The sequence below is a fragment of the Atractosteus spatula genome, chromosome 2 (assembly GCF_055471065.1).
Source record: "Atractosteus spatula isolate fAtrSpa1 chromosome 2, fAtrSpa1.hap1, whole genome shotgun sequence".
NCBI lineage: Eukaryota > Metazoa > Chordata > Actinopteri > Semionotiformes > Lepisosteidae > Atractosteus > Atractosteus spatula.
In genome coordinates this window covers 53,538,391-53,565,364 of record NC_142707.1, presented here as the reverse complement: position 1 = coordinate 53,565,364, position 26,974 = coordinate 53,538,391, and the positions used below count along the sequence as shown (strand labels likewise).

General features: G+C 36.8%; 1 protein-coding gene across 2 annotated transcripts in view; it reads left to right on the top strand.

Annotated features, from left to right (window-relative positions):
• ldah (lipid droplet associated hydrolase) overlaps nt 1-26,974 on the top strand; it is a 110,849-nt gene that overhangs the window by 16,849 nt on the left and 67,026 nt on the right. For both annotated transcript variants that reach the window (XM_088909711.1, XM_088909712.1), the window contains one exon: nt 23,396-23,530. In XM_088909711.1, the coding sequence (XP_088765837.1) occupies nt 23,396-23,530 (135 nt within the window). The remainder of the gene's footprint in view (nt 1-23,395; nt 23,531-26,974) is intronic.

Genomic DNA, 26,974 nt, shown 5'->3' with positions numbered 1-26,974 from the left:
CATCTAACTTGTTTGGCTGCTAAAAGCTAATTAATACAATGATCTCATCCCGCCACTTCTTGAAAAGCCTCAAAAACATGGCTGCATAGCTTGTTCCCTTTGTATAGAGTAGTTCTTGCTGTTCTCAGTTTTAAATGCAATTCCACTAAAACAAAACATGCTGTCACATTATACTTTGCAAGGATATCAAATGAACTTATGTCTTAAAAAGTACACTTTTTATCTGTTATGCGTATTAGCTGTGACACATTACTTTTGTTAAAGTGTCTTAATCAGTAAAAGAAAGCATAATGTGTTCTTGAAAATTCAATAATACATCATAGCAAACCAGTTCACAAGTTAATGGCAATTATGGTTTATAGCATTTAGCTACATACAAGCTTTGTTTTGTTACAGCTTTGCTGATGTGGAATTTCAAGTTGCCCATTAACTAAGAAATTGAAGAGTGTTGAGAATAACATGTATGTATGCATAAATTAGAACACTTCCTATTGCCCACTATAATACGAAATATGACAGCATTTTCAAGTTTTGTTCTAAGCATCCTTTTCTTCACATCATAAATAATGGCATGACCAGCTGAACAGCTCCTTGTGTCTCATGCAAAATGGTCTGAAGCTTCAGTATAATTGAATTATTATTTTCTGCTACCAATTTGAGATGGTTCAGTCTGAACAGAGGATCAAAGGGAGTTTCAAGTGGGACAACATGAGGGAAACAGACAAAAAATATATTTTTAAAAAACTTTCTGATTTAACAGTTCAGTCATTTTGCTTTTGTCAGTCTGCTGTGAGTGTTGTCGATCTTTCATACTATGGTGGACAACGGGAAGTGTTTAAATTTATGCAATCATATTTGTTATTCACAGCAATCTTGCTTTTTAGGAGGGTTTACATGGCTTAAGGTCTTTTATTATCTCCCTACTATCCCTTCTGTTAAAATTGTAACAGTAGAAAGTAGCAAATTGTTCTTGAAACTTAGCAGAGGTCCACATAGCTTGAGCCTCGTCTTGCTAAAGTTCCAGTTCTTTCAATCTAAACGGGTCCTGTTGCCAAACAAAGGGCAGTATCAGTCACAGCTTTGTAAACACAAATCTGAGTTTCTCACATGTTCATGTTTGCTTAGAGTTCAGTTTCTGCTTCATCAGTTACAGGTGCATAAGCAGCACATCACCTTCAGTCTTTCTCAAACGCTGCTTTGTTTCGAGAGTCTGCACAGCCAGGTGCTTTCACTGCACACTAATAAACTGAGGCAGTCCTAACCTTTAAAATGCTTCAGAAATGTCAATATATCATTGATTCTTAGTATGTCAGACCCAGGCTAAGTCAAGATTTCATCTGTCATAAATGGTAAGTGTGGATGTATCTGTTCTTTACCTGGAGTGATCGTTTAATAAATCATGCAGGGCCCCTCCCAACCTAAAAACAGAAATAAAACAAATCTCGGTCAACATTTATAGGAGCTTGATGTGTGCATTCATTGGATTTCAGGAGCTTACAAAAACTGGATATTGGCAGAAGCAACATCTCTTGTACATCTCAAGGGAAAATTGTATTTTGACTGGTGTACTGTGTTGTAGGAGGTAATCTTTAAAATGAGGTGCTAATGTAAAATCCTTTGTGAACATCTGGTTAATTTCTCACTGTAGTAAAATACTTCTTACTGGATGTACCTTGAAGTCTTTTTGCATAGTGATTCTCTTACAAATCCCGCATGTTTCAGTTGCCCCTAATGAGTGAGGTTTATTAAATAAATGGATAGCCATATCTCTTGCCTGTGCTGTTAATGCATATTAATGGCTTTATAACCCTAGTCCTGGAGGGTTAATTGAGTTAGTCTTATACAGTAGGTCACCTGTTTTAAATATTTTTAACATCTGTAAGCTATTGATGAAACCGTCTCAATTAAGAGAATTGAGGGTTAAATAATACTTATATTTTAGTTCTAAATAATCTCTAAACAAATAACTTGTTTAATTTATCTCAGTGGGATTGATTCATATATTTAGAAACTGGTGATGTAATAATGACCTACAAAGCCTGCTTGATTTGGCTCTCCAGGACCTGTTATATCTTATAGCTATATAGTAAGATACTTTACTAATAATATCACAGAATAATAACTTGTGGTTGATCTAAAGAGAGACCATGACTAACCAGTAGTTTGACATTTGTTGTAACTGTGTCCTGGAGAACACAGTCAGATGGATGAACATAAGAAGAACAAAAAAAGATGAACAAAGCAATAGCTATAATGTAATCTGAGCAAAGAGCAGAAAAGCATGGTCATTTCTGAAGTTGTTGAGTAATATAATGGCATGCACATCACGTGACACATGACAAGATAGCATCAACCCTGAGTTCAGGCTCAGCAGTGATACAAGCAAACAGTCACAGAAAAAAAAAGGGAATTCATTTTGCATGGAAATTAGAAAAAAAACCCACAATTAGTTGTTGGTTTCTGGAAAAGGATTTGAAACCAGAAAATTGGGGCTCATATCATCGGTTGTTTCATGAGACAATCAGATGAAATTTTAGATTAATTTAGTAAACTACCAAGTGAGTAAGATGAACTGACTGGCCTCTCCTTTGCAGCCTTTCTTATGATCTTATGAAGGTGGACATTTCCTTAACTATTTTTAATTTACAAATGGAAGTGTGCTACAGTCTACATACTGTCTGTGTAGCACAGCGTGTTACTGAAACAAACAGCTGTACAGCTTTTGAAAAAAACAGTTCTTTTTCATTAAAGAAAAACATGATAGATGTTCTAGTTTACATGGAACTGTAGGGTACGAATTTCATCTGAGAGGTTTACCTCACTCCCCTTCAAGCATTCTTTATGTGTTATTTTGCTATTGAACTTACTTTGAGGGTTCTTACTTAATAAGTAACACATGCTTAGCTTCACAATAAAATTTTGTCATTTTTAAATGAGCATTTTAGGCTTATTGGTCTTTCAGTGTATTGATGTACAGTACTTAAAATAAATTTCTTGACAGCTATATTTAAGATTTAAATGAATAGTCAAGCCTTAAGTTTGTTGCCAAAATGAATAATAATTACTCACATTTACAGTATATAGCACTTTTCAGCCATAAAGATCACTGAGCCTTATGTATAGGAGGGGAGACTTCATCCACCACTGATGTGCAGTGCCCACCTGATGAGCTCTGTCAAATTCCCTCTGATGTGTTTTACTGATGGTTTTCTTATGCTCTTATTTGCAATCTTTCCTATTACTAAATTTATTACTAAGCAAACAGGCTGTTTTGGCAGAAGGGCTTCCTCTTGTTCGCAAACTTTCTTATTTTTTTAACATTGAAAATATTAAATCAATAATGATAATTACAACAATAGTATTTGTCCTGCATCTTTCCGGATCTCAAACCACTTTACACATAGAAGGGTACCAACATTATCCACCACTGCAGCGGAGCACACATTTGAGTAATGCATGGCAGCGCTTATGTGCCAGCAGCCCCGATACCCAGCACTTCAGGTAGGAGAGTGAGAGATAGAGTCACCAATTTAATTAAGGGGGAGCTTTAGGATGCCCAAATAGTGCACACATGAGGAATTTTGCCAGGATATTCCCTGATCTTTTGAAAGGTGCCATGAGATCTTCAATGATCAAGTACAAGTAGTGTGGTCCTCAGCTAAACGCCTCATCTTAATTAGAGTGCCACCTGCATGTCCACCAACACCACTTGCAGCAGCAACCTGGGTTTCTTTAGAGGTGTCCCATCCCAGTCCTGACCAGGTCCAGCTTTGCTTAGCTGTAAGTCATCCCTAATCACACTTTTCTGTGATACATCATGGTAAAACATGGTAAATCATTAGAGGATTGGCTGCTGTGCACAGTCCGGGGAAGAAGTTTTTTTTAAAAAACACTGAATTATTTTTCCACATTAACCAGGCTGAAAATGATACTTAATCATATGCTTTCAGTTTATAAATAAAGACATTTTTAAAACTATAGAGCTTTACGTATGGATGGATTTACACTAAATCATCATTACATCCATGATTTAAAAAGTAATGACTTTTGTCAAGTCAGATGAGATATTGTAAGGCTCAACATTTTAAAAATAACTGGAATTGTTTTGGTTTGCCATGTACATTTGTCTATCAAGCTTAGAGCGACTATCAATGTGGATTGTACCCATCAGTGGAGTAGCTTTACCAGTTACTCTGTTTCTTAACAGATCCAGTGATGTTTTCACTGTACATGTTTGCCGGCAATGCTAGGAGATGTTTGTCGAGGAGTTTTTTACTTGTCAGGTGCTGGTTAATAAAGGCTAAAGGCGTAGGAGTAAAAAAAAGAAGGAAATGTGTATGTAAAAAAAAAAGAAACCTGCAGGTGGTAGGGGTCATTCTGCAGGTTTTCCATTCTGTGGTCCTAATTAGGGGAAATGTTAGTTACTTACAGGAGTTTGGGCATTGGAAAATGTCTTTAAAAGTGAAGTGACAGCTCAGTTATTGATTACACTTCAGGCCAATAGTGTACATGTGCCTACCACTCGCAATTTGTTTTGTGTGCTCCCCTGAGCTTAGCTTTTTTTTTAGGAGCTGGAGAAATCCACTCTTGGCGTAACTGACTAATAAAACAGTCATTGACAAGTTTAAGTAATGCGATGTGGGGATGTTAATTTGTAACCAAAATTTCAGCTGTGCTGGTAGGACACACGTAAGCTGGCTGTCATGACTTAACCTATGCCAAAGGAAAAGACAGCAAGTGGTTCATAAATATCCTGCCTGCTGATTTCAAAATCTGTTTCTAATATTCTAATGTTTTTTTTCTGAAAAAAAATCAATCTCAAAATATATTTGTGTTACTAAGCTGTTTAAAAGTAATATTTAGTCATAGAGTGAACATAACCAAAGAAGTAGAATGGGGACCACGTCATCTGACATAGCAAAGCAACTTGTTTAGTTTTTTATCCCATGTGAAGAAATACAACAAAACTCTGCCAGCACGCATCTGCATCTTTAGCAGTAAAATAGAAAGCTTTAAATGACTAGGATTCATGCAAATTCATAATTTTTTATGACTAATTTTGGAACACTTCTAGATTTCTAATTTTCTTTCTTAGTTGCTTTCAATTGTACTTTAACAGCTACGTAGGCTACATAACTAGTGGCTGCCAGACAAAACTAGACTAGCCAGACAAAGCATTAGGTATGCGTTAGGTGCAGAATAAACCTGAATGCTTTAAATAAAATCACATACATAGGTATTGTTTTCCTCTGTCTAAGGAAAAAGTCACAAATTACATATTAAATACTAGCAATGCAATACTTATGAATCAGTTATGTTTTTTCAAGGTTGAATTTATTAGAAAGTAGTACTAAAGATGTACAGATACTGTTATAAAGAAAAAAGCGATTGGCATGCTGAGCATGCACTAAAATACTTCTCATCTATTAGAAGGGAGAAAGTTAATGATTGATTTAGATGGACAAACAGATAATTACCAAGGTCAGACAGCATGAGATATTAAGCGAAAGCTAGACATCCATCCTGTATTGTCACTGCCTCTTGTTTCATCCCTCCCCCTTGAATTGTCTGCTCTTACCCCTCCTGTACTCCCAGCCGGAATAAAATTCACAGTATGGGACTGAATTTCCCCCAGTGTTTATAAATCCAAATGTTTGTGCTTTTCAAAATGAGATTGATGGCTTGCATGGACCATCCTTACCTCCGCAAGAAGAATATTAAAAGCAGGTTACTGCAAAATACAGTCTGATTTTGAGCAATGATCTGGGGGATGGCTTTCATTTTTGTATTTTGTCTTGGTCAGTTCAGGAACTTGTGACTTTTACTTCAGCTCTGTTAGACAACAAGTACTTAGTTCTAGAGTTTAGCAAATTCAAACTGGATTCTTCACACTTGTCAAGTTTAAAAATTACAGGTGTTACATTGTCTCTACAAAGTTGATACACTATAAAAAAAATTGTAATGCTTAATCAATTCGATGAGGCATTTTTCTAAAAGGGGTCCTATGGAGTGATTCCGCATTAGTTTATAGGTACTTGATAATATTTTTCTAATCACAAACAATCAAAGACAATTGTGTGTCCGGTAGAGTGTTGTCATGGGATACGTTGGTAGGTTGTTAATGTTTGTTTCTCAAAATAGCCACTCTTAGGTTACTTCTTATGTGAGAGCTGTTGAGGAAAGGAAAGAGTGTGCTTGGGCAGGAAGAGGAAAGCTAAACAGATCTTGAGCTAAATCTTTAAAAGGTGAAATAATGGATTTTCCCCCAAATTGCTGTCAAGTATTAGCTACTGTATATTTGGCCTTCTCTACAGAAACCACACTTCAAATAAATCTTGAGGTGAAACTACTGTTTGTTAACTGTGATCATTTGTTGGAAGGACTGACGCTGGTTTTTTAAACGTCCCTTTGTCTCTGACAGGTCCAGTAATACTGTGCAGCTCGGTAGACTCATGTGAGGCTAACGATAACAAACCCTGCTGCACCTGCACAATACGTCAGTGCCGAGGTACTTCAGGCCACATCAGGGTCAGAGCCGCAGGAGGGGGATCTGGTTAATGTTCAGCCGAGCAGTCTAGGATGAGAGCTTCGGAATATTTATGGACACCGAGTGAGCCGGCAGCCACTTTTTTTTCAAGAGAGGGAGAAAAAAAAGTGAGAATGATGGACCCAAAGTTTGTTTGAGTCTGTTGTTCAAAGGATGAGACTTAGGTTCAAAGTGGCTGGGAGTTGCAGTTGCAGTCGATTTCATCTGACTAGAGCATAGGACTGTATATTTGTAACTTACGTCCGGGTTGAAACACAACAGAATGCAGATTAAATGTCTCAGAACTGTACTAGTTCTTTTTCCAGGAGGCTTCTTTCTGTGCCTAGACATATTTTCTTAAGCGTTTCATAAAGCATTAGCAGTTGTCTTTTGCACAGACTTTCCCACGAATGTAAAGTGTAAAGCAAATGTTTTCTTGGGATTCTTTTTTTCCCACTCTCTTGTCTGTAGTTTCCCTGCTGGTCTTCTGCACCATTATTTTAAAGCCACTTTGAAAAAGTAAATGTGGTGAAAATGAAAAAAAAAAATCAAAAAGCCAAGTTGAAAAATTGACATACGGTATAGGCTTACAGTTAATGTTCCCCTGGCGCTTCTTTTTCCATTTAGCACGGAGAAGGGTGATATTTCTACCTACCTGTAAATCACTGTGGTCACTTCTGGCACACATTCCTTGTCACAGGCGTGCAGATTTTTGAGGGAGAGTACAGTTTTTCTCGGTGTCTGGGTTACGACTAACCAAGGCATTTACTCAACTAACAGGAGACGTAACCCAATGTTCCCTCATTTCAGTAATTTGTTGATTTATTAAAATTATGTCAGAGTATCTATTCTTTATTGCTGGAAAAGTATGGATCACGTTCTGTGTACTAACAGACCTAAAAGTAGCTTTAAGTACCGTACCAAGTGCAGATCCGTGAAATTAAGCATTTATAGCAGCTGTGGAAAAAAGGAAATTCTCTGTGAGTCTATATTTCATTGGCTGTTTTCACAGAAGGCTGTGTAACAGTTTTTATTTTGTGCTGTATAAGGAAGTCCCATTCCACTCTCTGGCACCTTCCATTTTCGGGATCAAAATCAGAATCTATTTAATTGCCCACATGAAGTGGAGATTTTCCTTTGACCTCACTGAGACAGCAAATACAGAATACAAAAACATCAATGGGCTTACATGAAGTATCCAGTCAATGTAACAGATAACAATACAGTACAAAACACCATAAGATTCAGTTATGATATACATACTGCATATATGCTGTCAGTACAGTGCTCTGAAGGAGCTCATACATAAGAGTTTAACAGAGTAATAGCACTTGGAATTAATGACTTTTTAAAAAATGTTTCATGGATAAAATGTAGTCTTGGAGTACGTTGCAGTCAAGATAAGAATAAAGTGGAAACCCTAAGGGAATTCTGCAAACGCTCTTCATTTTGACTAACACACACACTTTGGTTACTTGTGTGCTTAATTCTTCAATTTTATGTTCCATATCTACAGTCACTAATACTTAATAAGGGATACTGTTTATAACCTGAAGAACTGTGGGTCTCTAGGATCAGTGTTGGTCATCTCAGGCTGGAGTACAGAGTTCTTTCTGAGGAAGGCGATACTGTGTTTAACTTCATAATGGACTTGGTGTTTTATTTAAACTGCTGTTTATTACGCCTTTATCTGCATTTAACTGCGTAGCCTGACCCATAGAGGGAGTGATTTAACTTTGCTTTACTGGCTGTAGTAAAAACTAGCAGAGAACAGTGAAGGCATGTTTGCTAACAGCACTTATAGCCTGGCTTTTGCACTCTTGTCTGCTGTTTGAACTGACACAGACTTTCAGTGGTATTTGATACTTTGACCTGCTGATCTCTTTAAAGACTTAGAAAGTAAACACCTCTTTCCTTGGCTGAATAAAATACCATTAGGAGCTAATAATTTGTCTGGGTCACTGTGTAGGCTACATAGCATGTAGTTCATTCTATCTGTAAAATAAACATGTCATGTTTGTCTTTCAGTAACTTTTGAATGTTAACCTTTTTCCTAGCAATATCTGTCATTAGTTTGAGTGAAATATTTACATTTTTGTAATTAATTTTATGTATTTTATGTAAATTTCACATGAAATGTAAACAATTTAAAAATTGTGTTGACCAGAAGTACCACTGCTTGTTGCGGATGAAGCATGCATTCATATAATCAGTCGACATTTTTTTAACAGTATGATTGTCCGTTGCTTGCATCTTAAAGCATATTAAAATACCACGATCAACTCACTTTCCCAAGTCTTATCTTTTGGCTTCATTTTAGACTTCAGCAATGAATGTTTTGTGAGTTTTTTGCAAGTTTTCAAATTTTCGGAGAGCTGAGGAGAGGGGAAATTGCCAATTGTTTTTTAAATTCTTAAGAGACTTGCTTAATAAAGTAAACTCCTTATAAACTTAAAATGTTTCTTGACATATGGTGAATTTTGCTAAAGAGAACATGTTCATGTCCTCTAATTTTGTTTCCAGAAAATTTGACTTACGTCACTGACCTTGTTAGAACAAAACCACAGTTTAATACAGCAGGTCATGATGTGATTTTATTATCTTCAAATTACTGTATCATATAATGCTGGGAGATCAGTACTTTATTATACTTTCCCATATTCATTTCCCTTGATGATTAAAAAAAAAAATATATAAGTAATGACAATAATATTAGCTATAATTTAATGTCTTTTAATGTAGTTTAATATGGCTTTTAATATGATATTGCTTGGCATTTTTAACAGCATTTAAATGAAAGCAAAAAACGAACCCAATAGGTTTTTCAACCCTTTTCTGTGTGTATTCTCTCCTTTGAGCCTAGTTTTTGTGGTATTTGAAGGAAGAAGCCAGACACTGGAATTAGTCTGGTAAATGTCTGTTATACTTCAGTGATATGCAGTGACAGAAGTTCCGTTTTTTTTTTCTTGGTTTAAAACCTTAGCTCTCTAATGTTTCAAAAATGAGAAGGGGGGTGTGTGGTAAAATAAAAGCTGCCGCTGTGAGTCAGCCATGAGTTTGAAGTCCAGGAAGAGGACTCCAGCTTAAACAAGAGACCAGAGATATTCCAGATCTTCACAGCTCTGACATGTGGGGTCTTCTTTCAATTACAGTGAGGAGGGAGGAGAAGCCGGACTTGAGATATCCCGTGCTGGCTTGTCTGCTGACCCTGCAGTGCTAATACTCTGACAGTCTGTGCCTGGGAGCACTGGGGAGAGTCACAGCTGCTCGGAGTTGACTCTCCCAGCAGGTGTAACACAAAATCATTGGGTCGAGTTTTGAGTTAAATGTTTTTTTTTTATTTTATTTTATTTTAACACCAACCTAGCATTTGATAGTCTGTAGATAAACACTTTGGTTCCTTGAATTTCCTTCTTATTTTGATCTAAACCTCTCTCTTTATCTTTGAATCCCAGGGGAAAGACAAAGTTTTAGGCAACAGCCTGGTATTGTAGCTCTTCACAGCTACGTGTATAATATATGATTGCGTATGTAATACAGTATACAAATATATGATTGAGTTTTCCATTTTCACTCCATTTTCAAAGTGCAGCGTTTAGGGATTTCTCTTGTTGATACCCTCTTGTGTTAGGAAGATTGGTAGCTGATGGTCCATATATCACTCCTCTAAGTCAAGTGCTCCGTTCGTGTGATGAGCCTCATCAGTAGATGTAACATGACTGTTTAAACTAGAAGCATTTCTTGTAACATCATGTGTCCTGGAAGTGTACTTCCACAAGTGGAGCCTCTAGCTGAATAGTTTCAGATAGGTGAACCAGTCCTACTTTGCCAGTTTTTCTCTCTTGACCATCAGTGGTGGCTCTCCTCAAATGTGTCACCCTTGTATTAACGGGAGACATCCGATACAATTCGAACTGGTCATATAGTTCAAGAGGAGCTCTGGGAGAGCTTTTTTCAATCTTTTGCCTACATGTATTACTGTACTTTTTCAGTTCACAATCTGATCTCTATATGTGCTTTCGCGGTAGTTTGTCTTTAAGTTTCTTTTGGCTGTGTTTAACCCTTTCAACCATGTTCTCCATTACAGTTGTTTTTTTAGCAAAAAGTTTAAAATGGTAATGCAGGGGATGTAAATTTGTATAACGGCCTCTAATAACATGAATTATGTGAACATTAATTCGGGGTCAGTAACCTGGTAGTAAGGGACCCAGACTAATAATGAATTACATGTTTATTAACTGACATCAGGTATTTGTCATCTATAAATATGTTAATGCATAGTCTAATGTTAACAGCTGTGTGTGCTACAAAAAGTACTTATAAACAGTGATTAGCAACCCCTATAATAAACTGCTACCCATAAAATATATACAGTAGTTAGCCATTGAAAAATTGAAAGATTTCCTCCTTCTGAAACACAATAGTGTTTGTTAAAACTGTCAGACTTCTAATGCTTTACCAGCCATAATTTTGCCCCCCCCAAAATTTTTCTTTTCTTTCCGCAATCAGGAGACACATATTGCGGTTTTATAATTTTAAAACCATGCTTTTCCTTTGCTTAGAATAAGATCAGCCTACGTGTGCCCTGGAATTTGCTTGTATATAATTTGTCCCATTTCAGTTTCATCCTACTGATTGAGACTCAGCCCACAACCAGCTGGACTTTGCTACTTGTAGCCAAAAGAACAAGGTTTTGTACTTTTTCTTGACTCCCTCCCTCCCAAAAGACAAAAACCTGGACGACAGAGTGAAAAGGTGTTTCAGTGCTATGGAATGTCGTGATGTATCACAGCACAAGGAAACAGGCATATCCTCAAAAACATTCCTCTTTTTTTTCCACGTGCTGACATTAATGTCGAGTTACTAAGTATAACTTGAAAAGTTGCCTTAGGAGTACTGTTGGTTTCTATCATTGTGAGTCTTTCATGAAAAAAGCCTGGTGGTGTTGCCTATAATCTAGTCCTATACCCTCTGAATCCAGCTCATTATAAACCTGTCCAGACTGACATTCCATTTAGTGTACAGTATATATTTTTTATTGTTATGGTACTTTTAAATAGAAGTTCTTGTTGCATGGCTACTTTCTAAAATGTAAATGTAATTAAATTTACAGGTGTTCTTTAGTTCTTCAGAGAGTTCTGTGACTATACATCTTTTGCTTTTCCCACGTAAATTCCTGTAACCTCAAAAAACATTTGTATATCACGGAATGATAGACTATGAAGGAGAAGTGTGCTGTGTGTAGAGAAGAATGTTTGCCTTTGATTGGTTTCTCAATAGTATTTTTGTAATCGACTTTAAAGGGTGGTTAGTGACAGCCTGTTTTATGCCCCACACTTGCCTTTTCTTCACTAGTTAAACAAATACAAACCTTGTGAGATGCTTTTCCAGGATTTGAAGGGTTTTCATTTCATTTCCCCTAGGACCAACAGCAGCATAAGAGAACTTGCTTTATTGTGGTGACCACTGAAAAACAATGTCATTTCCAATGGCAGGGCTGAAATACCCCTGTCTTGTGAACTGCCTTTAGAAGCTCTTTGAGCATATTGGAGCCATCTGGGAGAGATTTGGAACCCCAGTATGAATAAAAAACATACAAATGTATTTAATCAATGAAAGAGGCTAGGAGGGGCGGCAGTGGAGCATAGCTCTGGACCGTCTCGGCACAATCAAGAGTATCTGTTTGGCTTTGGAAAGAGAAACTCTCAAACCAGCAGAAGGCTTAATTTTTTTCTTCGTGTGGATTTCATAATAGTGAATCTGTAAGACACCTGGCAAAAACCCATTTGTATTAGGAATATTATTTTAAGGTACTGTACAGTGATGGAGCTAATTGGTAGAAATTGCCTACAGCTACCTAAAGACAGATGCTTAATAGACAATTTTTAGTTCCATCAGAAGGAATGTGCCAAAATAAAATGAAACTCAAACTCTGATCGGAAAATGTGAGAGTGCGCCATGAAAATCACTGTGCATTGTTACAGATGTCGCCTTTTTATTTACATTGTATGTTTATCATGGAGCAACATTGTGCTAAAATTGTGTAGCTTAATGAAAGCTATCCTTATTGTGATGGGGCCTGTTTATTCAGATGGTTAATAGAACATAAGAAAGGTTAGAAAAGAGATGGATGTACTGTATTTGGGTCGCATAATGCATTTGGTCACATCCAGCCACTTCTTGAGGGAAGCTAGATATCTGCTTTAACAACATTACTGGTTAGTTTGTTCCATGCTCCCACTATCCTTAGTGCTTTTCCTCATCTTGAGATCGCCCTCCCCTCCTGGCAGCAGAATTATTTGTTTTTGGTTTTTTTAATATTAATTTGACAGTTGTTGTCTGTTAGTGGTCCTCAGCAAACTTAATTATTTGCAAAGAAGAATGAATGAAAACTACACCATCCCAGAGTGCAAAGTTGGTAGAGTCTGATCCAGAAAGTCAGGCAGTTGCTGTCAAAGGTACTTCCATCACGTTTTGACTCAAAGGAGTGACTACTTATGCAATCAACATATTTTAATTTTTGATTTTGCTTTGTGCAGTTTTTGCTGACACTTAACTTCTTTCAACCATAACACTGTTCAGTTTTAGCATTCAAGTTTTGATTAAAAATCACTTTAATCAAAATAATAATCTCTTTAAAAAATGCGTACACATCATTTGTAATTCAAGCAAATTAAATGTTGGAAGGGGTGCACACTTTTGCAAGGCACTGTATCCTTTTATCAATCTTGCATTGCTTTCCCCTTTATAACCCCCTGTTTGGAATTATTAGTTGTTAGACCTTCCTCTGAGACACTCTTGAAAGCTGTTTGCACAGTGGGATATGTGAACAGCTGGGAAACTACTGTAACATGGCTTTGACTGAACACATTCAGAATTCTGGGTGCTTAACGTTTTGCCCCAGGATACACCAGAATGACCTTAATGATTCTCAGCCAGTTCTAGCATCTTGGAGTACTGGACCCAGCTGATCTAAGCAAGTATTTTTTTTATCCAGTTGAGTCACCAACTGGATTGATTTGAAGAACTTTTGGATTAGAATTTGTTTTTGTTTTCATCCAAAAACATGCACGTAACATGCATGAAGTGCCAGTGATTAGATCAAAATCAAAGAAATATGAATTCTTTGTTGAAAATGTGGAATTATTTCAGTTAATAAGATCTTTTCTGGTAGTGGAGTGAAGTGCAAAAGCAGGGAAGCATCGATAAGAACATACTGTAGGGTTACAAACTTGAGGAGGCCCTCTCATTATGTCTCCTATTCAACCCATCCTATTTGGTGGTAAGTGATAAGTTATCCAAGGTCTCATTCAGCTATTTCTTGAAGGAATCCAGGGTATTGGCTTTGCCTCCTGTTCTCATTTTTAAATACTCTTTCACAATAGTTTCCATTGGCATCCTCTGGTTTCTTACTCAGTGTTTATTCACAGTGTTTTCTTGAACATGTTTCTTAAATGTGATGTGTGAGATATGGTATAGTGTTGTGAATGTCATGGTATTAAAGTCTTCTGTTAATGGAATTACCACTCCAGAGACTCTGCCTGTTGTTCTCAATGGCTGGTGTATGATTTGTGGTATTTCACATATATTACTGTTGTGTGTTCCTCAGGTCACACATGCAAATATACCCTAACTTCATAATTACCTGGTATGCTGGCCTTTTTTGTAAAATTTTAAATATTCATCCGCATTATCCCCCTGCTGAAGAACATTGCCTTAAGGTATTTGCAAGAAGGTCCTGTTATTAATCTCTCCTCCTCTCTACACCTTCTGTACACTTCAAGTTGTTTTGAAATTTTAGTTGTATATTGTAGGTCATTAATCAGTTTGGGAATGCTGCCAACAAGTTAAGAAGCGAAGAACATTTGCAGGAGCAGGTGCTGTTCATCTGACAATGTATCATATGTTTGCCCAAGTAAAAAGCTAGCTATTAGAAAAGTTTTATTAGAAAACAAAGGAGACAACGTAGAGTGACTGAAAAACAGGATTTCCTTAAGCTGTTATTTTGGTACACCACTGCAAAGAGAATATTGAAACGTCGATCCATTGTAGATCATAGATCCTGCACCAAAGAAAGTTTTGTCGTTTGTTCAACCACACTTCTCAAGTTGATTAATGACCCAGGATATGTGAGTGAAAATGTCAAAACAATTGCAAAAACAGTGGAAAAGCACACAGGGGACTTTATAGAGAAGAGAGCAGGAGCAACGAGTAAGTTTATTCTAAAACATTGGCACTATGCCTGACCTTTTTATGAATGAATATCCATATATGTAACACAGTGACCATACTCTCAAAAGCATTTGCATTTCTGACCAGTGGTCTTCTTTTATGAAATGTGGAATTACCATTTAATTTTAATTTCACAGAGGTCATGGGAGGGGAAGCATTGCCTGTGAAATCAGGCCACACTAAACTAATGACGTGGCCTAGCCATTAACGTTGTTTCTGGACTTTGGGGCTAATTCTGCCCTCTTAGTGAGGACTTGTGCTGGTTGAGCCCAGCTCAGTTGTAGGTCTTAAAACAGGCGTTTTAGTTCTTTGAAGAATAATGAAAAAAGAAATCCAGAAGACTGCTTCAGGACTGATTGTGAAACTGGAACCTGAGGATGCAAGCAGAAATTAACAAGCTTTGCAAGATTTTGCTGAAGCAGTTTCCCTGGAGTTTTGCAAGAAAAGGCTTAATAAGATCCCAGGTACCAAATGAAGATAGTGGGCTGAGCAGCCTCCTGTCATTTGTAACCCTTCTAATGTTTTTATAAGTCATGAGGGAATGCTTCCAGCCACCAGGTTTTGCGTCAGTTTGCCTAGATCTTGAACTTTGGGTTTGGTTATGAACTTAAGTTCATCTGAGATAAATCCTTAAGTTGTAAAAGATCATCTTGAACTGAGACTCTGAACTGAAATATGAAGAACCGCAACATAATTTCATATTTCGGGGTTAGAACCAATCAGCATTGATGAGTGTATTTCAAACTGCAATAAAAGTAAAATGTATACAGTAACTTGTAAAAGTCACACACATCACAAAATAAACATATTTCTAGGTATGCGGAGCACTGTATTCTGCGATTCAGAAAAAAGCAACAAAATGTCCACTGACGTGTGCAATCCCTATGACATTGAAAAGAAGCAGGTTTGTGAATAAATCCCTTTCAAATCCAGTAGAAATATTGCTTTCAAATTTGAGACGTTTTTGCCGACAAATACTTCTTACTTGTTAACTGCATGCAGATTTTTATGGAACATTTCTGAGGTGAAATGTCTGCTGTGCAACTTGTATTTATTTGCTGATACATCACATTACAGTAGTCATTCCGGAGACTAGTGAGCAGGAAGGGCCGCATCTCATCGCAATTGGTGGGAACTTGAATTGAGACAACATGGCAACTTAGTTTGTGACATGGTGACTTACAGTACTTCAACAAAGTTCACAATTTTGTTCTTAATTCTAAATTTGTATTTTCATATGATGTCAATGAATTTATTTTATTACCGAGATTTAATAACTAGTCTAAGAAATTGGGACTGCAGTTCCCCTTTAACTTTGTCAAGCCTGTAGCACAATGAGGGCTAAGCAGATCCTAAAGGAATACTTGTGCCTTGGTACTTTTTTTGTAACATACAATAGATTGTCGTCAATTCTCATCTCATGACCAAGTTTCTGATTCCATACATTTCCACTAATAACAAAACGTTCTTTTTGTTCTTGTTCTTGATCGTTCTTGAAAACATTAAAGGGATAGAAAATAACTCTCTTGTGTTGTCCATTATAGCTAGGGTTTTTATAGAAACACTTTTGACTATTTTACTCCAGGATCTCTCATACAGTTGCATATTCTGTTGGCTCGCTGTCTCCAGTAGGGCACAGTGTAGCTTTGGGATTTACTGTAGTCTAATGTTTCTGTGTAATGAGAAAGTGATGAATGTGCCTGGTGTTTGCTTCCTGATGTGTTAACGTTAATATACAGTACCTTGCAAAAGTTTTTAGACCCTTTCTATGTTCTCCTGTGTGGTGAAGTTACAAAATAATGTATCATTTCTTTAAAATGATACACATTTTTTATTCTAATATTTTATTTGAAACCTGAATGCTCAAACTGAATACTTCAGATGGTAAGTTAAGTTACAGTAAATAAGAACTAAAACCGTCGGCAAGAACTAAAATAAATGTTGATTGTAGATGTATTCAAATCTGTAAACAAAGGTGAAAGCCTTTGGCAGAAATTTTGGCCATACTTTTTTGGGAAAGTCTCTTTGAACACTGGCCGGTGCACTTTTTGCCCATTCTTCTTGGCAAATTTACTTCAGCTCTCTCAGGTTGCTTGGGGATTGCTTATGGTCAGTATTTAACAGATTCTCAGTAGAATTTAACACAGGACTTTGACTGGGCTGCTCAAGAATTTTCACTTGTTTATTCTTAAACTAGTCCGGAGTAACTTTGGCCTTGTGCTTTGGATCATAGCCTTCCTGAAAGTCCTTAGCAGACTGACAGACGTTTTCCTCTAGTATTTGCCTATAGTTGGCTCTGTCCATTTGTCCTTATGGTTGAGTCTTTGCTTAAAATAAACTAAACAAGGAAGCTTTCTGAAACCAGTGTGTTTTTCAGAAGTAATAAAAAACACTATTATTTCAAACAGGACATTCAACTAATTGTGTGGCTTATTAAAGTAATTTAATACACCTAAATGAATTTCGGTTTGCCACAGCAACATTGGAATACTCATGCAATCATGACTTTTCCATATTTTGTCTTACTTATCTTCCTCTTTTTTCGATTAAGTTTTATGATTGCAAGCATTAAAGAACATGTGAAAAATCTGCAAGGTTCTGAATACTTTGGCAATGCACTGTGAGCATTAAGGCTGCTTGTTCATATTTCAAAATAAGAATTAAGTTAAAAGGACTAATTGCCTTTACACAAAAAACTCACACTAGTAATACATTTTCAATTAGGTAGTCCATTGTTATTTAAATGCACTGCTTTCAATTGGTAATCATGATATTTGTAACACTTAAGCTGTAATTTCATTTAAAAAGTAAAATTATTAATAATAGCAGTTATCTTTAGGTCATAAGCAGTCTTAATTTATTACACTTGTAACTCCCCCTTAATGTAAACACAACCATAAATAATTTTCAAAAGGGCATCAGCCCATGTCAAAACAGAGAAGATGATTGACCCTAAATTAGGAAGGCCAAGTTACGTGTTGCTGCCAGCAGCAGCAAACAATGGTTATTTCACTGGAAGGTGCTGGAGTGAAGTTTTTCAAAGATTTATTAGCGATTTTTCATTTGCATCACTGTTTTACGTCATTGATTGCAAGATCGCACAGGGCTTGGATTGTTGGAAGAATAACACATGCATCTGTTTCCTAAGAGGCCCATGATTGTGTTACTTCTCATGTCTGGAGAAGTTTCTCTTGTCGTTATGTTTAAAAATGAGCAGGGGTTTCACCAAGTGACCACACAGTATGCCTTTGTTCTCAGGCAGCTGTGTATAAAGATGCTTTGTGTCTCCTTCTGCAAAGCTTATCTTTGTAGGTTGCCCAAAATAAACCTCAGGTAGACTATCCCATTTACCTGAGGGATAAAAGTCTTCCTTTGTCCAGAGAAGACATTAGTCACAAGTGCCGTGAGCTAAATAAAACACCAAACCTGACAAGTGCACTGTGAAGTGTTGGTCTAATACACACAGCTAGATTGATGGCAACGACCTGAGAACTTCTAAAGTTAATGTATCTGGTACTGTGTGTTCATGCATTAGAACTACAAAGTGTAGAAGAAAGTACAGACTTTCTGTACTTAAAAGGGAAAAAAGAACAGAAAGTCAATGCAAATGGATAGGCAGTTTGCGTGATGACAGAGTTCCAAGGAGGAGGGGTGCTTTTATAAAGTCACTTAAACACTTTCCTGCAAAAGTAAAACCTTTTAGTGCATCATGTTACAGAAAGAGTATGTATATGTAACTGCAACATTTGTCATTGTTTGGTACTGTAACTGACTTGGGTATTTCTTCCATTGATGAAAGACAAGTTAACATTACATATTACCCATGCAACCTTTTTCCATGAATGTTAAATATTTTTAATTCACTGAATACTTTTGCAACACCCTATATTTGGCAAGACCCCTTCTATGATGTCCCATTTTGTGAAATTCCTTGTTGTTTTATACTCAGTTTTTTTTAATTAATATTAATTTCTGAACATGACAGCACAGTGGTCAGCATTGCTGCCTCACAGCGCAGCGGCCCTGGTTCAATTCCCGACCTTGCTGTCTGCATGGAGTTTGTATGTTCTCCCCATGGTTGTGTGGTTGTTTGCCGTGGGCTCTGGTTTCCTCCCACAGTCCAAAGACATCCTGGTAGGTTAATTGGCTTCTGAGAAATATTGGCCCTGGTGTCTATGTTTGCATGTTTGTGTGCGCCCTGTGATGGACCGGCATCCTGTCCAGGGTGTACCCTGCCTTGTGCCTGCCTGCTAGATTAGGCCTCGGCAAGAACTCAGAACCATGAGTTGGATGAAGTGGTTAAAAAATGGAAGGATGGAATAAGTGTGTTTAATTTTTTTTTAATTCACATATAATTGCAAGACCACAATTCTGGACAGTAAAATGTTATTTTGGAAAACCAAAATAAAAAATGCAGCCACAAGGGATGGTATGTAAAATGTAGTTTAGAAAGGTTTTCACATAACAGGAAGGCTTTATAGTGTCTACCATAATCACTAAAACACTAAATCTAAGGAAACAAATGACTTACAAAAAAGTAAGTCATAATGAATACCAAAGCTTTTCATAATATTGATGGTTTGGTTTGTGGTATATTACGTGGTATCTCTTTAAAAAATACTTTTACATTTTCATGCAGTACATATGTATTCATACTTTAGTCTGCTGTTACCCACTTAATGTTAGTAGCAGACTACTACAGATGTAATACTTACCAATTCCCTTTTTACTGGCTACAGTAAATTCTGTATTACTTTAAATATACAGTACATGATTTTTTGAATGATGGAGGGCTATTATCTTTAACAGTTATGTCAGAGTGTTTCTCAGTGGCAGCCTTTATTTTCCCTGTTTGAATGGGAAACAATATAATTAAAAAAACATCATTGTTATTTATTCAGTGGAAGTTTCTCCAATTTTGGTTGTGCATCCAAACTATTGATAAGAAATTATTGTAAATGTTAATGTAAATCTTCATGGCCTCTCAAGAAATACATTTTAAAGGGCTGTCAAATACTTCCTTTGTCAAGTTCCAAATTTGTTATGGCCTTCTGGAAATCCGTTTGCTTTTAATCTCTTGTTGTTTCTTCCTACTAAAATATTAACAAATCTAGATTCTTTTTGTTGTCCATGCCAAAGTATACGAGGGAACGAAAACAATAATTAGAAAATGATTGCAAGCTTGGCAGTCGACTGAACTTATTGAAATGTAATGGTACCGCACATCTGTAATTAGTTGCCTTTGAGTTTAAGGTTTTCATAGTAAGATTTTAATTTAATGCTGCTAAATTAGTGGTATTTCGTATAATAAGTAAAATAATTTATTTGAAAAGTAAAGACATGGTGGAATCCTTGGAATAAAGAATTCACATATATAACTTGACATATTTAAGCCTACTTACAGTGCATATCTCTGACTTCAGCGTATAAGACTTTTAATCCCAGAGTAGCTTTATATATTCCTCATAGTATTTTTTTCTGAAATACATTTCTTTCTCTGTGAATTTATACTCTCCAATATGAAGACTAAAAGTTGTCAAGATGGAAAGAAGTAAAGAAAAAACCTCCTTAGGATCTAAACGAAAAAAGAGGTATAAAAAAATGATATAAATATAAAGCGATCATGACATGACACTAAATAAAAAAATCAGTGTTGGTGAGAAAGAGACAGTTATGCAAAAAATCACAGCCGTTGAAGGGAGTTATCTAAAGAAAACATAAATATTTGTATTAATTTTTATATTTGAACGATGAATGGATTTTGTCTAACTATAACTTCGAAAATATTTGTGATAAAAACAGCAACATGGCTGAAGGAGTGTTCCACATGTGTAGCTCCAGGAGGACAGAACAAGATCGTGAACCTGACCTGAACGCTGATGGCTAAGTGCAGAGCCAAGTGTAGCATATTGGATTCTCTGTTTCTTTCCCATCAAAACTGGGGCTTCTTAGTGTATTAGTTAGAGACAAGGTTCTGCAGCCGTAGCTTTGGACTTTTACAAGGGTTCACATACTTTTTCCAACCTAGACTGCATGTTTAAGCGATGTGTTCAGTACTGACAAGAAGAAGTACAATTGTTTGTGTGTTATTAGTTTAAGCAGATTGTGTATGCCTATTATTGTGACTTAGGTGAAGCTCAGAGCACATTTTTATGAGTAATTAATGTAGGAATCCAGGTAATTCTAAAGGGTTCACAAACTTTTTCTTTTTGTGTAAGTCTATTATTGTGACTTAGTTGAAGCTCAGAGCACAAATTTTTATGAGTAATTAATGCAGAAATCCAGGTAATTCTAAAGGGTTCACAAACCTTTTCTTGCAAATGTATCTAGGTGCTGTCAGGACATCCCATCAAATTCTCCAATCCAAGGGAAGTACGCAAAAGCTAAAAAAGCTGAGGTTAAGGTGCGTGACCCTTACAAGGGGGAGACAACCCTTGTAACATAATTCTGGGAAGAATATTATCCTTAACAGAAGACTGCAATTGCCCAGCAAGGGGTGCTCCTCATGTTTTATTGTACTTTCAATTAGTGTGTGATCAGTGTGTGATAGCCTCTCAACAACAATTTTAAGTAGTGGAAAGTATGCAAGGAGTTAATGCTCCATAACCTACTTTTCGATAGGCTAAAATCACCACAGTTTCCACAGGAAGCAGCTAAACCAAATGGACAGGATTCAGGGGCAGTTTGAAGCTGTTGAATTTTGTACAGGATGGAACCTGTCTAAGGATGTAATTCCGGAAGTGAAATAGAATTCTCGTGGCATTACTGCTTGAATATCAGGTGCAGATAAGAACATTAAAAGGTTACAAAAGCCATTTGACTCATTAAACCCATTTGCAGTTATTAATTAATCCAAGGATGTCGTCCAGCTATTTCTTGAAAGAAACTAGGGTAATGGCCTCAACAATATGGTTTGGTAGCTTGTTACACATTTCCCACTGCCCTTTTTGTAAAGATGTTGCTCCTGTTTTCAATTTTAAATAAACGTCCACACAGTTTCCACTTGTGTCCTCTGGTTACAGTATCACTCTCAAATCTTAATTCTTGAATTGAGTTCTGATGAAAAGTGCTGAGATGACCTTGTGTTTTTGAGGATTTTGAATTCTTAAATCAGGTCACCATGTAGTGCTCAAGACTAAAAAGTCAGTGTAGGACATCCCCTTAACCTACAAAATGTACCTGGTTGAGCTTCTCTGGACTGATTGTAAAGCAGCTTTTCTAGAAAGTGTTGACTGAAATTATACATTCATCCATTTTCCTAACTGCTTTAACCAATACAGGCTGGAAGAGTAGCCAGAGGCTATCCCAGCAAGTAATGGGCACATGGCAGGATACACCCTTGATAGAATGCCAGTCCATTGCAGGGTACACACAGACATAAACAAGCATACAGTCACACCAGGTCCAATTTTCCCAGAAGCTAATTAAGTTAACAGTTTGCCTTTGGACTGTGAGAGGAAACTGGAGCACCCAGACGATGCCCACACAGAACATGCAGATAGTACTCGTGGCATTGAACCCAGGACCTAAGTACCGTGAGGCAGCAATGCTAACAACTGTGCCTCCATGCCACTCTTAAAATTGTATACAAGATTCCCATTGAGGTCTCTCAAGTATGTATATATTTAACTTATTTAAATGTAATTTTAAAACGTTTCATTTTATATTTCCTAGCATGTTAAGATTATTTAAATTATGATAGAAGAAAATAGGAGTGGAAGCAGCAGCTTTTAGTTAAAGGAACAAGAATTCGGGACAAAGGAAAGTGGGTGGATCTTGTTACTGCTCACAGGATGAAAGATCCAGTCAGAAGGTCTGAAACAAACCCTGGGGTTACTCTGCTTGCCTTTTATCACCACAGAATAATATTTCATCTTGGCGGTTCTGAAAGCTTGGCGATAGAAGTTGAGCTGCTCAGTTCAGATCTCCCAATGAACTGCAGGTCAGATGCTGACAAAACCATAACCCATATGTACTTTCAGATGTATTAAAACTTACATTATTTGTGTGCATGGACATGTATAATGGTTAAATAGTGATTTTATCTATAAACGTCATGATGACTTATTAATTTGATATTGCAGTTAAGCCTTAACAAGCCCTTAATAGGTATTCGTTTGCCGCGTTTGCTGTAAGTACTGTGGACTGGAGCAAGTAGCTAGTGCTAGAAAACTTTTTTGTTTGCGACTTGAAGTTTTAACCACGTAAAAACAAGTTATTTGATGCTTTCTTGCATAATTCCAGAAACAAGTGATTCAGTGTATGTAAATGTTAGACAAACACATAGTCATGTTTTGATGGGTGCATGGCTTCAGACATCCTTTTAACAAAATAATTAATTTATAAAGGCATTGCATGCTTTCATGAACTGTTCTGTGTCTTGCACCAAATATCCCTTCTGTGGTTTATGTTTACTTGAAATCTTTGTAATTTTCTTGGCTGGGATTCAAAGCAAACAGTGTTATTGGTTATCTTGAAACTGGATAGCTGACACTTTGCTTGTTTCATTCAGGAAACATAACCCTTGCAGGTTACACAGTCAAGAAATTCTTCTTGAGCAGCCTGTGTTTGTAATGTAAGTTCCTGACCTATATTCTTCCGAATTGACGTTGTGTTTTCTGCTTGATGTTTTGACAGGGAACCCAGGGATTGTGGGCTACTATGAAACCTTCATGCAGACCTTGTACAACAAACTAGGTCAGAAATATCCCGTGTGGGCTGTTAGCCAAGCAGGACACTGTGTGCCTCCAGACAACATGGATATGATCGAAGGTAATGAATGGATTCTAAAAAATGACTGTAAATTACATAATGTGTGAAAGAGATGTATGCCTTCACTTACATAACAAAAAGAATGAGAAAAAAAACATACTTTAAAAGACAATATAGGGCAATCTGGAACAATCTAGTTTTAAGTACCAGTGACCTACTGTAATTTGAAAGCTGACATACCACATTAAATATTTGAAACACTTTACATTGGTACTGTACATAGCATGGTACAAGCAAAGCTCAGATCGAGGCCTCCCTATGCAGCACATACTACAGTAACCCATCAAACATTTATCTGAAACACATTCTGTCACACCTCATTCAGTACTGTTTGAACTGAACTCCAGTTTTAGCTTATTTTTTACATTTGTAAGGCACCTGCAGTTCCACAAACATCTGAATGTAATTAAACTAGAGAACAACTATGTTATCTAGGCAGTTCTCTTATTAAGACACCAAAGAATAACATTTTGTTTTGTTTCACAAACAAGTTGTGTTTTGACAATGTTTAAGTGAGGGATGTGTAATGGAAATAACTACTCAGAAATCAGAACTGCTTAGTCCCTGATTTCCTTTCAGCTTCTTTTCTATGCTCATCTTTTTGTACAGCACCAGTTGTACAGCATCGTTTCTGCGATATATCCTTCAATACTTCTTTGACAACCATTGATACCATCCTAATTCCAGCACTCTCAGTATGTCACCTTAGCATTTTTCTTTATAAGTGGTCTGTCTTTGTCTTTCAAACCTTTTCTGGGATCCGAGCTCTTCAGTGTTTTTCCCCTCTGAGGGAAGAATGCACAGTCCAGTCATCTTCTTCCTGGTTTGCTCTTCACTTGGTTCTTGAAAGCACTGCTTGTGCTCATCACACTTCCTTCGAGCGTCTCATCTAGTCCTCATCCTTGATCTTCATTAATTACAGGGCATTGAAGGCTTCAGTTAGATTAACACTATATGTTCCAATGGCAGTGGTCTTTAAAATAATGAGTTTAACTCAGAATTTCTCTCTTGGTCTTCACCAAGCATCAGATCTTGACTAAAAACCAGTTACTTTTTCCAACACTGACTTCAGAAGCCCAGACAGGGACTGAAACGGTTGTTTGTCCAGCTTTAATTAATTGTCCTAGAGGAGTGGCTAATTCCAAGCAGAGCATATTGTCAGAACTCTTATATCTCATGTGGAATTTCATGTGAACCAGTTGTGCCTCCATTGTAAGTTTTTTTTTTCCCCCGCAATCAAAAGGTGGCCGTCTTGATTCCAGGCAACAACATTGGGCTTGGGTTTTGAGCCCAAATAGTGGCTTTCTCATAAAGCCACCTCTCACTACCTCACAAATGTTTCCACTGTATTGTATCATTATTAACTTTCAAATGACAAAGTGATTTACTTTTTGAACCTATTTGAGCCTATACATCACTCTGTTTTCATTACTGCTTTTCTATGAAGAGTTTGTTTCATTTTGCCTAGTGTAGACTTGCATTGTGCTTCCAGATAGCCTTATTGGCATTTTAAAATGTATTTGTGTTATACTTACACAATTGTTCCCTATAACTACCTAATATAAACATGATATATATATGCATTATATTATTATATTATACTCTAAAATATCTGTCATGTTGGCATTACCTTCTAAATTCTGATTTTCATCATTTACCTAGATGCAATGTTTAGAGCACAGGTTCAGACAAGATGACAGCATTTTCTGGACTACATTCCCAGAAAGCTTTGGAGGAATGAGCAGTTGATCCCAGTCACCTGACTAGTTGTCAGAAGACCAATGGTCAGGTGACCACGTAAAAGAAGGAGAAAGGAGGGTTTCTGAGTCAGTCAGTGTACATCTGTTGACTGGGGATCAGGGATTTTTTGTTTTGTTATTTTGTTCATTGATCTTTTTTATTCATGGTGGCTGTTTCTTCCCTGCCAAGCCATTACGGCACATCCAGCAGACTGTCACTTTATCTTAAAGCAGATTTACAAGCAGATCTCCCAATAGACACTTTTATTAGATCTCCCAAAAGCGTTTCTTTTATTAGACAAACATATTGGTAGTGGACAAAAAAATTAAAACAGCAATGTAAAGTCACTTCATAGAGTGTTGAGCTACCATGTGTGGTGAGTACAGGCTGTATGCTCCATGGTATAGAGTCAACCCGTTGACTGGAATTTTGCAAGATGGATGCAGCATCATTCTTCCATCAGAAAGTCAATTAACCTGTGCATGGTTGTTGGAGGTGGAAAATCCTTTAAATGCTCAACTGTGTTCAAATAGAATGACTGAGAAGGCCATGATATACTGTATGGATAACCACTGGGCAACCACACATGCTTTGTGGGTGGGAGCATTGTGATCCTGGAAGATAGCCCTCCCAGCAGGAAAGAAATGCTGCAACATGGTTTGAAGGCGATTACTCATTTAGGAAGTGATTAACATTGATCTTGCCTAAGGAAATTAGCGCACCCAAACCATGTCAGAAAAGTGCAGTCTACAACTTTATGGAACCACCAGAACCCTACTCTGTTGGAACCAAGTATTCAGGGGTGTAGAGGTCTTTAGGTTTGTGCCACACGTGTACTTTTCTGTTTGTCAAGAACATGGTATAGGACGATCCATCTGACCATGACACATTTCTCTACTACTTAGTAGTGCACAGTCTTTGCTCTTTGCTCCACTGGACTTGCAAACATGCATTGTCAGGCGTGATGAGTGGTTCGTACACTGAAATTCAACTGATATCCCTCTATGTGGAGCTCTCAGGAGACTTTTGATGACATGACTGCTCATTCCTCAGATTGAAATTTGCAGTCAATATCAATGAGGAGTAAGTTATTATACATATTGGTAGTATAGTATGTGGAAAATATACTGAGTCTTTGTAAAGTCTTTGTAAAGAAGTCCAGTAATATTTGCCATATTAGATTAAAATAAATATATAAGAATGAGAGGCCTTTTGGCCTATCCAGCTTGTTTGTTTTTTTAGTATCTAATGCAGTTTTTCCTTGAATAATGTTTCTTAAAAACTTATGACGCAGGAGTAAAGCAGGGCTGCTTAACTGAGTTGGGTGATCAGATGATCTTCATGCTCATTCTTGTTAAAAAAACTACTTTTTAAATTTCAGTTGATTTAGTTATTTGTTATTGTAATTTCACATTTTGCATGGTACAGTAAGTAGGACTCATCTTACATTGTTATACTTAATGAATATATGGTATGAGGTGGGTAATATCACAATAAAATATCTAAATAAAGAAGTAAATAAATTTAAGCAAATTCTTTTGGAATATGTAGAAAATGTGCTTCTCCCACACTGAGAAGAAAAAGAAGGAAGAATGAAAAAAACATTGTTTTTTGGACATGAAGTCATCATTAATGTGCAAATTACTAGGAATGAACCTTCTTTTATAGCTCACAAACAATTCACTTTCTTGCCAAAACATAATA